This window comes from Ursus americanus, chromosome 20 (assembly GCF_024610735.1).
Source record: "Ursus americanus isolate L20-20 chromosome 20, mUrsAme1.1.p, whole genome shotgun sequence".
Classification (NCBI taxonomy): domain Eukaryota; kingdom Metazoa; phylum Chordata; class Mammalia; order Carnivora; family Ursidae; genus Ursus; species Ursus americanus.
This window is the reverse complement of record NC_142146.1, coordinates 46986649-46999649: the sequence shown is the minus strand read 5'-3', so window position 1 is coordinate 46999649 and position 13001 is coordinate 46986649. Positions and strand designations below refer to the sequence as shown.

The window sequence follows — 13001 nt, the reverse complement described above, 5'->3', positions numbered from 1 at the left end:
GAGAACTGTGTTTCAATTCCAAATTACACAAACAAAAATAAATATATAAAACATCACACTGATCTTTAATCCACTTGTCATTAAGCTAAACTTCTTAGTTTTTAAGGAAAACCACATGAGATACCTCAGGAAAGTTTCTACTGTTGACCACCTTACCTTTCACCTCATCTATAGGCTAACTGCAAATTGAGGGCATGGCTTATCTGCTCTACCAGCACAACTCTCTGCAGCTGGTCAGATTCGTTCATTAACAAGCTCAGACCCCTTACCTGGTGGGAGAAATGCTGTATGTTGTTGCAACTGCATGTTGGCTAGAGCCTGTTGGTATTGGAAAATACCAGTGTTAAAGACTGCGGTGGCACCGTTGGTTTTTTCAAGAGCAGGCCTCTTTGGTAATGGGGGAAGTACAGCTTGAGGAATTCCCTGTTTAGTGAATGAGTATAAAAAACAAATACCAGTAAAAAGAGAAAAAGAAAAAAGAAAAATCAGTTGAAGGCTAAAATTGTTAGGAAGCACGAGCAAGCAAGCAGCAGAGCACTGAACTACCCAGGTGGAAAAAAAAAATCCAATCAACAAAAATGAAAGAAAAAAAAAAGGCAAGATAAAAGCTTTAAAGGAAGCATTATTTTTGTCCAAAACAAAACAAAACAAAACAAAAACCCAAACCAAACCAAACCAAAACAAAACAAAAAACCCCACTAGGACAGAGCACATGTTATAATGTGTTAAAGTGTTTTAAGTCCCATAATGCTTCAGGCTTTCTGTGAGAAGCCACTGATTTGGGGAAAGAAGAAAAGCTGCACTGCGAGCTCCATGAGGATTGACGAGTATAAGCAATGTTAATAGTTAATTGTACAGAGTGACTGAAACAGGTAAAATAAAAACTAACCCCACTCTGCTCCTCCCCCCAGACCTACCTAGACATGCAAATGTCCCAGAGCATGCAAGTTTTTTTTTCTTAAACACTGAACTATAAATATTAAAAAATAAATAATTCTATCACTAAAGCCATGCTAACCAAACAGGTACATAAATATACAGTCAAAAATACATTTTTAATGTCCTTAAAGTATTTCACTAGAACATTCTACAATGTACTTAAACTGAATGTGGGCTGCTGGGCTTTTGGAATCTTTCATGGTATGATATCCGTCCAGGTACTTATAGTATAGTCTTTCCACTAATTTTGTCAGGAAACCACACTCAGTTTTTCATTGTACTTTACAACTTTATAACAGAAAAAGGAATATATATTTTTAAATTGATAAAAAAAAAAAACTTGTATCTACAATAAAGCTACATGCCAAGCTAAAAGGTGAAAGGTCATAGTACCAGGTCAAAGGTTGCCTCGAGGGGTCGCTTCAGTGATTTGACAGCCGACTGAGTCTTAATTAGCAGGCAGCGAGCACATGATGGCAATGGGCCAGTGGGGTTCAAGCGCATTAACATAAACAGCAAGCAGAGGTGCATCATGGGGGCAGCAGTGCATTTTTGGGTAGGTGAGAAAAAACAAATAAAAAAACAAATCATCGGAATGCCATATACAACGAATAACAAGACTAAGCATGCACAATAAAGGCACTACTGAGTTGTTATTGGGAGGATAACTCCTCTTTGTAGTTAATTACAAACAAGATACTCTAACAGAAAAAAAAAAAAGAGTGAAAGGAAGAGAGGAGGAGAGAGTCTGCCTTCTGTATTTTTGCTCAAGTATCCGTAAACAAACACAGAAAAGACCTCTCTCGTGATTATTTTACTGTGCTGTGAATACCACACAGTATGTTTTATGAATATTTTCATGATTAAGTCATATATATATTTATGTAAAAAAAAAAGGACAACATTAAAACAGCTAAGCAAAGAACAAAGAATGGACTCATTAAAATCAGCTATTAGATCACATTACAATTTACCTTTAGAGTGTAGGTACCTGCTCTAAATGATTCAATCTCTAACTCCTCGAGTGCTGCTTCTCCTTTCTACATGATGGCATAGTCAAGCTTCTCTAGTTTGACAATTATGTTTATGCCACAATATTAGTGAAGACGATCTAGATAGCAAACTGTTTGAAAATCTGGTGGCTACTCCTCAAAACGATTTTGCTTAAGCGAGTCTCCTAAATAGTTCCAGATTATGTCATTGTTAAAAGCAAGATATATGTAGAGAAGAGCCTTGATGTGCAAAAGAACACACCGAAGGGGAACAATGGCTGATTAGATGGCACACAGAAAAATAAGAGGACCGAAAATGGCAATATCGTTAAATTGAAAAGGAGACAGGTGTTCTTTACAAAGCAGAAATTTCAGAAACCCTACATCCAGAATAAGACAGAGTATTAAGAGTTAGGCCAAGGCTAGGAGCAATCTGAACCATTGGAGGAGTTACCCTCACAGCTGTGAATGGTAACTTCATTATGTATTGTCTGGGATACCTGAACAAACATATCTTCAGCAAAAAAAAAAAATTAAAAAAATAAAAAAAATTTTTTTTAAAGGTTAATAAATGAATAGCTTGTAGTCAGATACAGTGGTTCACTTCGCTTTCCTGACGCTAACAGAGACAGAGCTGATGAGGCTACTCACCATGGCAGCTGCGGTGGCTGCAGCCTGAGCTGCTGCAGCCTGGTTGACCTGGTATTGGGCAGCCTTGATCTTGGCTTGCAGATGTGCGGGAGGGTGAAAGTATTTGCACTTTTCCCGCGAGCATCTCCCTTTGATGTAATCCATGCACACGGTGACTGTGTTGTCATTGGTGTCAATCATTGTGCTGTCAGCGGGATGAGCAAACCGACAATCGTTTTCTCCTCTGTTGCAATTGCCTCGCTGGTACTCTCGACATACCTATGAGGTCATTAAGCGCAGGGGGGCTCAGTCAACATGAGCAAAGAGAATCTTTCCGAAGATTTTAACTTACACGGCAAGACTGGGGGTAGAAGGCCACACGTGAAGGGGGGAAAAGATCATTTGCACGCACACACACACACACACACACACACACACACACAAAGCACCAAATAACTTGAGGAGCTCCTCATTGAGTACACAAGTTATAATGCCATCTCAGTAGGATCTCCATGAGAAAGAAAACGCATTTTTTATACTAATTAAGCTAAGACATCTAATTTAAATTATGTTGATATACTTATTAATTACCAAGGGAAAAAGCAGTAACTTTACAGTGAAGAGACCTGGCAGGCCCCACTTTAACCAAGTGATCAAAGTTAATAACGCCAGGAAGAAGACATAATGGAATCATGCACCCATTGATAGGACCCACCGAAAAACAGGCCACCACATATATCACTTTCGTTGTATTATTGCTGAGACTGTATCACCTAAATTTAATCATGAGAAGACATCAGACAAACTGAAGTGGGGGAATGTTTTACAAAATAACGAATCGGTACTCTCCCAAAGTGTCAAGGCTGTGAAAGGCAAAGGAGATGAGACACTGTCACAGATTGAACGATCCTGGGGTCGGGGAAAGGATATTGGTAGAGCAACTGGTGAAATCTGACTGAGGTCTGCAGATTGGCCAATAGCAGAATATCACCGCTAATTTGTTTTGTAAGTGATGACACGGTCGTGTGAGTGGTTAACATTTAGGTAAGCCGGCTGACGGATGGACAGGAGCTCTTGGTTCTGTTTTTGCAACTTTTGTGCTAATCTGAAATTATGTACGAGTAAAAGTGTAAAATTTGATAGCTTTTTAGTAAAATGGTTCCAAGAGCTATGTTTCTGATCAATAGAGATTCACTTGGTAGTTACATGGAGCAGAAGAAGAAGATTAGTTTTTGTTACTATTTGTTTTGTATCTGTTAATTTTGGATGGAGTCCCTGGGGAAAGAGTGAAAATGGATCATTTCTCATGAGTCTGCTCAATTTTGACTCTTAATATGAAAGTTTGTCACGATGGCTGCTCACATCAGGAGGTTGCCAGCACTGTCTTCATTTGGGATAGTTTGACCTTTTTACCACAAGAGGGCCATCTAAAACACAGAATGTCCTTTCAATATTTTCATGCTCCTACTTTGTGCTTCAAGGAAACAGTTTTTATTTTTCACGTATCTTTTCACAAACTGAGAAAATATACAGACCCCAAGCACTTTATTTTGGAGTACAGCAACAAAGGGAAACAGGAACCGTGTTACGATTTTAAAAGCACAGGTTTTCTTGGATTTGTGTACATAAAATGATCACATTCAATCCTAGGTACTTTACCCCATTACATCCATAGCCCATTATTGAGCAAAGTGCTTCCTTTTGAGAAGACCGCTATAATTTGTATCATGCTACATCTGAAAATGAGCATTATAAATGACATCTTGCACTATTTTTAAACCTCAAGCTAACTGAAGCCTTGTATTCCATCTACACAGCAAGGAACCAACTTTATTCATCACCTCATTCACTTTATTTACTTTAAAAAAATTTACTGAATAAATACTATAGGCCAGACACTCTGAGACAGACTAAGAATCCAAAGATGGCTTAGGAAGTTACAGAAGACCCTCTTATTTTTTTCTCATTGCATCTGTCTTCTCGAACAGAAGAAAATAAGGGTAACCAGGAGTTTCTAATTTGAAAAGCAAAAGTAATGAAGCTGTTCCCTTGAACCACTGTCCTCCACTCTGGCTGAGCGCTGGAATCAGCTGCCGAGCTTTCTACACCACAAATCCCCAGTCCCTAACCAACACGTAACTGGATTAGGCTCAACAAAACCACCAGGAAGACAGACGCACACTGAACTGAGAACAAAAACTTCTCATGTATGTATATGAAATTTATGCTGAATTTATACTATGACGTACGAACAAAAAGCCAGTTTTTGTGTTGAGGCAAACCCGTGTCCACGCCAGCTCGAGCAATAGGAAACTACATGAATGCGCACACTTCTGGGGTTAGTTCTCCAGGAACTCTCACTTTCTTGAGCATGCTCACGAAGGAACTGGCAACAGAGGAGAGGACACCCTATCTGTCGATTTATCTTACTCTTGGCCACACTGACAAGAAAGATCTGAAAGCAGCCCATTTGTGGGCTCTTTCATAATCACTATTAAAATCTAAGATTTGTTATTTTCCAAAAAGCAATTATGCCAGTGCCTGGTGCTAGACATTTGAGCGTGAGTCTCCCAGAATACAACCGGAGGGCTGGGCTTTTGATTTTTTGTTTCTCTGTCTCAACATTCTTTTTACTTTCAGTGATGTAAACCGAGATTCCAATTACATACAAATGGTCGTTCTGAGACACCTTCTCATTCCTCCACGTTCGCTTCCTGCATGTGAGTGTGTGGTTCCTATAGGTTAAGGACTGGTTTATTAAAACTTTCTACTGTTTCCTCTCTTGCAAGATGCAGTTCAGGAGAACTCTAAATGTATTTAAGGGGATTGATAACTAGGAGTCCACGGAGAATTTGTCCTAAAACCAGCTTTTTCAAAGGTTCAAGGGATTTAGTCAACTGCTTTGTCAGGATCTGCTCTTTTTTTATGGTCTTTGTTACCCCTACCTTCAAGTTCTCCCAACATGAGAAATGAACAGAATAAATATACTGAAATAGCTGTTCTCCCATTATTTCTGCTTTTGAAAAAAAACAAACAAAAAACAGAAATTCTCCTATGAAAACTTGCACTGCTGAGAGCTATCTGCCAGAGGCACGGGCGAAGCGTGCCCCACTCCAGGTTGCACCTGTGTCACTGGTACCTACCTGAACAGAACGAATTTCCCAGGCCTTTTAAGACAACATTTTTGTCTAATGATCACCATCAATAAAGCAGGATCTACCCCTTGACTGTTGAATTTGGGCTTGTCCTGGGTCTTTGAGGAACTCAAGAAAACTTTAGACTATGCTGATCCCCAAAAGAAACCCCTTAGATGTAATATTATATTAGCAAAGGATATAAGTGGCTGAGAAAACGTCAACAAATTTAATCTTGTAACTCAAATCAGGATAAGAAACTGTAACGATTTAACACAGAGAGAACTTAAAACACAATAGGTTTAAAATCCTAACAACACTGTGGTTCTTTTGTCTCTTCTCATTCACTCTTCTGCAGGCACACATTTTTCAAAGAGTTGTTATGATGATACAGCTACTACTTGGTGATCTGTTTTGTTCTGAGAATCCCAATGGTGGGATTTTTTTGTTTTCCTAAATAATGTCCGGAGTGATCATTTGTGATGGCTGCATCAAATTCCATCAAACCGATATGCATAGTATAGGTCACTCTTTCAGAGATCACCTAGATTATTTCTAGATATTTTCATGTTACAAATAATATTGCAAAGAATATATTCACGGCTATAGACATTTAACAAACCATTTTCTAAGGTTAAATCTGCGGAAATGGCATGAGTGGGTCAACAATAGAAGTACTTTTTATAGTCTGGTAAGTGGTTTTCAAACAGATTAAAATAATTCCATCTATTTAGCTAAACACATAATGTGTTTCAATCAAGAAAAGGTTTGTTGAGTCTTTTACTTTATAAACATTAAGGCAGGATTTGTTTTGTAAATCAGGTAAGTTTAATATATTTTCCTACAAAATAGATGAGTCTACTTTTACATTAAAACCCATCATTCCAATAAAGAATTTCACTGAAAACATTTAAACACTAAACTCCATTTCCAGAACCATCTATGCAATAAAGTTTATAACTTAAAAAAATCAAAAGAAAAAAGTACTTAGAAAAACTTCCCAAAGAAATGTGAATTATTCTATGTAGACATTTTTTTGTTAATTAAATGGCAGTGGTATAGTAGAAAAAAATAGAGTTTAGAATCAGAAATTGTGGGTTTTATCTAGTTCTTATAGCTACCAGCTATGGAATCATGAATACTAAGTAAGATAATGGAGAGATAGCTGAAAACACACAATATAAATCTGGCTAAAAGAAACAGTTCTGTTATTTGACCTGTAGGTTTTGTTTTGTTTTTTTTTTATGAATGTGACAAGCATATTTCAAAATGGTCAGAATGATAATAGGTTTTATAAGTAGTCTTAAATTCAGCAATGTTCTGCAAGTTAAGGCATTGGGATTCTCAGGACATTAATGTCAATGTTTGAACTTACCCAAAACTGGACAGTCATTTGCCTGTTTGTTAAGGAGAGAGCTCTCTGAAGGAATATGTTTTGTGCTCACCATATTTAACTCAGTCATTTTTGGAGAATAACTTCCAAAAGCAGGAACAGAGAGCTTATCATAACAGGAACAGGGAGTACTTTAATATTTTGGGAAGTCATTTTAGAGTTTCATGACAAATACTATGGAGCTTATTATAAGCTTACATATATGTATCAATATTTAAGGAGTATGTATATATGTATACATACATGTGTATGTGTGTGTGCGTGTATATATATACATACACATACACATGCACCTGTTGTTCAAAAATAAGCACCACAGACTTTATTTTCCATTAAGCTTGAGCTATATGAAACTTTAAAAAAGGAATACTGGATAATCAATGATTTTATCAAGGTATCCACAGCATTAGTGGTCATGAATATACAAGCTAATGCCAAGAATTATTTGTATTTTCAACTCAAAAAGGATTATAGTCTCCACATTTTAAAATTCTGGTGATTATGGGTAATGATCTTAGTTAATTATATAATTAAATTCCCAAGACAGACATCTGATGATGTCATATCTAGTTTCAATCTGTTATCTACTAATTGTACAAATTTGGTCCATCTGAACTTCAGACAGCCATGTCAGCTACCTCAGAAGATTTCTGTTAAGATCAAATGAGAATCGTCTTCGAAATCTAAAAGGCAGAATCCCTCATTACTATTAGGCCAGAGAGCACAAGCATTTTTCTAATACATAATATAGCTAAGAGTTTGCTGCTTTATCTCATGTAATTAAAAAAAATCTGAATATATAAGAATGGCCAACTCAAAACAAAACAAAACAAAATAAGCCCAGGAACCTTCCATTTGATCCACTTCCAGGTCTTCATGTATTTATTCTTACGAACGAAAGATACAAACCAATGGAACAGGAAAACACACAACTCTGAAACAAGCTCGTCATTATGCCACAACGCTGAAATCTATAGTTACTTTTACTACTTCTTCTGGATAAATGAAGATAGGGAAGTTTAAGGTTTATGTTGAAGGAAGAAATGAGTGGAAGAACAGCAAAAATGAGTGGCTAAGCTTAGTAATTACTGTATTTTTAAACAACTTACAACTCTTTTCTCTCCCAAAGCTTCAGCTAGCCACAGAGAATAGTAACTGATGGACTAGATGTTTTAAAGGGGGTAGAACTATATTTTACGGAGACATTCTAAAGCCTTATGACAGATTAAAAACATAAACTGCACAGACCTGTGTGCATAAAACTCATCAGATTTCTTAGTAATTTTCTAAAGAAATTAAAATGTCACACAAACAGTAGCTAACCACCCTCCACAAAAATACAAAATTAAATAATCCTATCAATAAGCCTATCAAATCCTATCAATAAGCCAATAAATAATTCTATCAAATAATCCTATCAACATAAACCTCATTAAAAACATCTGCTTTTCTAATCTTATTTTGAATCAAATGTCTTTTCTATGCAATAGATCATGACAAATCCATTAAACGCCTGTAAAGATCTAAGCTAGGCACATCTTCCACTACTACTTGAACCCTCACTTAGCTTTAAATGCTCTGTTTTGTATGTAGTCAATCAGGACCATATTGTTTTGTGCCTGTATGAAAAAAGTCACTAGACTCTTCTGTGTCCATAAGGAGAGGAAGCAATCAGCATCCAATGGCCTAAATAGGTACTCATGTCATGATTACGTCAGTAGGATAAAACTGTCAGCAAAAAAGTAATCTGCTTTAAAACAAACCAGCTCCAACTGAAAAATATCAGAAGTCAAGTGGTGTGCCCACCTTCCTAGAATATATCCTATGTTCTTCTCATATACACTGTTGATATAAAAATGATGCAGTTAACCAAACAGCAACCTAATATCTTCATCAGCATCTGAAATATAGGGCCACTGGTTAGTTTTTTGTTTGATTAATGCTATTATGCAGTATAAATGACCTTGATAATTACCAGTTTACTTGAAATATTTCATTTTGTGCACTGTGTTCTTAGTAACTTAACAAAATGTCGAATGTTAAGTGTATTGGAGGAGGCAAGTTTTTTAATTCTGAGTCACAAATAACTGTACATAAGGTAAATGATGAAAAGTTAAGACTTAAATAGCAGGTGTTGGCATCCTGTGGAGTAAGTATTTTATAGACTATTTGCATTTAGAATCACCAGGCAGATTTGTGAAAGACTCCCAACCCCCACTGAAAACCTACTGCATCAGTCTATGAGGATGAGGCCCTGCATTTTTAGCGATCGTCCCAAGTGATTCTAATCACATTAAAACTTGAAAACCACTGCTCTAGGACTAGGGCCGTGAACGAGACGCCGTATTTTGTAGTTGGAATGCTCAGAATGTAAACATGTTCCCAGGGAGAATGTTAACAAATGTTAAAAATTCGTCATGTTTTATTTTCTCTGTTGGATTACACTAAACTCTGAATAAAGCATGTGTCTTTTGTGATTAATTAATTAACTGGTTGACTGGCTCATTTATGCTTTCATTTAATAAGTTATTGGGTATCATTTATGAGCTTGGCACTATCCTGATGTGGACATTTTCTTGTTAAGGATAAGACAGCAGTTAAAAGGTTTCAAAGATATTCCCCATGATATTTTTTACTTGAAAGATGTTCACTAGCTCTCCCTTGGGTATTGCTGTTCTTCATAATAAAGTAAAGATATGACTGAAAATCTTAGTCCTTTCCAGTACCTACAGATTTTAACAATTTCTTAAAATAATCACTGAAAGTAAACTGCTGCTTGGAAGTTACAAAAAGGTATCCCAAAGTCACAAAACGGAATTTTAAAAGCCTTATTTCAGTGACCAATATTTAAGAGATTTGTTCCTCTTTAGAGAATAGCATAAATACTGAATTTTACAGTATAGGAAGTATGCAGCTACAGTCTCCTAAAAGATATCCAACAAAGAACGGATAATCGGGATACTGATACAAAGTTTATGTGTGTGTTTTACATCTACATATTTAATAAAATGTGCAATATATAGTTATAAATTTAAATTAATGTAAATATTTAAATATACTTATTTAAATGTTATATTTAAATGAAATTTTCAATAGCTTATAGCTGGCATGAAAAGCAAAAAGACAACCTAAATGTCCCTTAGGACGTTCTTACTGGAGGCAATCTTACAGATTATCTCGTTCAATCCCCTAATTTTATATGTGTGGAATGTGAAGCTCAGAAAAGATGAAAAACTTGACCCAAGGCTACTCACCTAATTATAATTAGCAAAACCGCTATTCTTGGATTCCTGTTGCTGGATTTAACATTTTTTGTAGCCTCACATCGGGTGCTGTAAATATGCGTCAGTTCTTCCAAACAGAAGAACTGGAATGCTGATACTCTATGGTATTTTGAATTTCCTTATGGTCTAACCATGCACAGCAAAGAGAGAGAAGGAAGGGAGTGGCAAGAACAGCTGGCCGATACTTACACTAATTTAAACTTTTTTCACCTTAAAAGGGACTCAAAATTCAGACACGTACTTCAGAATTCCACGAGATAAACTATAGATTTAAGCCCAAGTAACCAAACATGCAGCCAATCGGCACGTGTGTGTGTGTGTGTGTGCGCGCGCGCTTCCCGCGACGTCATTCAGATCCCAGGGTGCTGTGCAATCAGCGCGAGAGGAGATAAGCTGGAGAGCGGAGCGTCTAGAATCTCAGTGCGGAGCAGAAAGCCGTGCCCCTGAGCTTCCCGAGGCAATATGCTAACAGACTGTAACTGACACGGCGGCAGATCTGTTAGCCGGGAGGAGATAGGAAGCTGCCCTCCCCCCATCAAGCGTTTAGATAAGAGGAATCCAGGTTGAGAGGAAATGACAGTCATGCAGCGCTAGCCACTTGAGAGTACAGAAGACAAAATACACAGCGTTGCGCCTCACGCACGCGCACACACACACAAAGACAGAAACCCAAAACTAATGATAAAAGTTGTCTTTTTTTTAAAAAAAAGATTTCCTTTCTTTGTCAGAGAGAGAGCACAAGCAAGGGGAGCGGCAGGCAGAGGGAGAAGCAGGCTCCTCACTGAGCAAGGAGCCCAATGTGGGACTCGATCCCAGAACCCTGGGATCATGACTTGAGCCGAAGGCAGACCCTCAACCAACTGAACCACCCGGGTGTCCCAGAAGTTGTCATTTTGATTAAACACTATACAAAATACAACCAATTACAGACTACCTAAAACCGTGGGAGGATTAGTTTGTAAGAGTTTTGACCACACAACTCAGCCTTTAAAGAGATTTCAATAGAGATATTTAAGCTTTCTAAATATTGTCTCCTCCTAATAACTAATTCATTACAGTTCATCCCGGGTTGCCTACTGGGTTCTGTTCAATCCACAATTACACATTAGGAACCCAAGGTATGCTTCAGAAAGATTGAGGGAGAGGGAAGGTGATTCACATGGTAAGCATCCAGTAATTTTTAAATATTTATAATTTTCTAAATTTCCTCCTAACTTATCTGCAAACAGCATCAGTTTCCTAGTGAGCAAGTATGACTGCACAGTGACAAACCACCCACAAGTCAAGGGTTTCTCCAGTACACGGAGGTCCTTGGTCCACAGGGGGCGTGCAACCAGGTCGCAAAGTCCTTTCTAAATTCTCCTTCTGGTCCTCCCTTCATTAGTAGCTTTTTTCACAATATTCACGAAAGGTAAGAACTAAGTCTGAACAAGAAAACACACAACTCTAAAGAATATACAGGAGCCGAAATTGCTTGCTTCCTCTCTGTGCTATCACATGCATGGAAACGAGTTATACACTGTTTAACAATGGAGTTCTCTGTTCATACCCAACTGGAACATCCTTTCCATGACCTCGAATAAGTTGTGCCACAACTTTCCACCTAAACATATTGCCTTGTAAGATGGAGTTAATGATAGCATGTTCCTCAGAAGACTGTTCTGAAGATGAACTATGTGATGCATGATGGGTTAACGCCCTGTTGGGTAGATAGTAAATACCCAGTAAATACCAGCTATTGTTACTACAGTCAAAAAAGGTGGTGGCAGTTGTAACGACGCTGAAATCTGAGATCCTTTCTACAATGCATGTAGTGAAACCCTATAAACAAGAAATTGGTGCTTATTAAATGAATTCCTGCTCAACTGATAAATTATTAGTGTCAATTATGTTCACACAACAGCCTTATTTTGCCTCTTTCTCAGTAATTAACAACACTCAAAACTTCTCAGCCTGAAGTATTGCCTCATCCTAACCAGGGAAAAGAAGAAAGAGTCATTTTGTTCCTTATTTGGACACGAATGCCAGGCTTTGGAGGTTCACTGTACAGTGATGTTGCCATTTTTTTTCTTCATGTAGAGTTTACCAAATCCATTAATTTATAGCCATGCTGAAATTCTGAACAACCCTTCAATATAAGAATTATATCTTTCATTTCTTTATCGTGCTGCAATAGCAAAGCACATACATCTGATCATCCTTGCCTCTGAGACTTAGAGCATGATGCAATTCTCAATTTAAAAACTTCTATCGGAGCACACTTCACGCCTTGCTATTCCAACCAAAATACAGTGAGGCCTGCGAGGAAACTTGCAATAATAAATTTTAAAATGCTTGATCCATAGTCACTGAGCAAAAGTGTTAGGGGAGGAACAGAATTTGTTCTTACTAGAAGCAACACAAACAATGAACATTTAGGGAGCCTTTGCTGTGTGCCAGACATTGGCCTAACTTTTTGAGAGAAGTGCCGTTATTACGTCCATTTTAAGGATGAGGAACCTGAGACATAATGAGGCGAACAGGCAGTTTGACCCCAGGGTTCAAGGTCCTCTCCACTGTTATACATAGGGATGCCGTGGCTTTTATACACATTCCATTTGTCAAACACAGCATACCTCAATTCTCACAA

General features: G+C 37.5%; 1 protein-coding gene across 28 annotated transcripts in view; it reads right to left on the bottom strand.

Annotated features, from left to right (window-relative positions):
• The window catches only part of MBNL1 (muscleblind like splicing regulator 1), a 196859-nt gene that overhangs the window by 17536 nt on the left and 166322 nt on the right, over positions 1 to 13001 (bottom strand). For 24 of the 28 annotated variants that reach the window (XM_045812368.2, XM_045812487.2, XM_045812478.2 and 21 more), the window contains 3 exons: positions 2583 to 2840; positions 1333 to 1386; positions 270 to 423 (listed from right to left, as the gene is read on the bottom strand). In XM_045812368.2, coding sequence (XP_045668324.1) covers positions 270 to 423; positions 1333 to 1386; positions 2583 to 2840 — 466 coding nt within the window. The remainder of the gene's footprint in view (positions 1 to 269; positions 424 to 1332; positions 1387 to 2582; positions 2841 to 13001) is intronic. The other 4 variants (XM_045812395.2, XM_045812405.2, XM_045812443.2 and 1 more) reach the window with 1 other exon arrangement.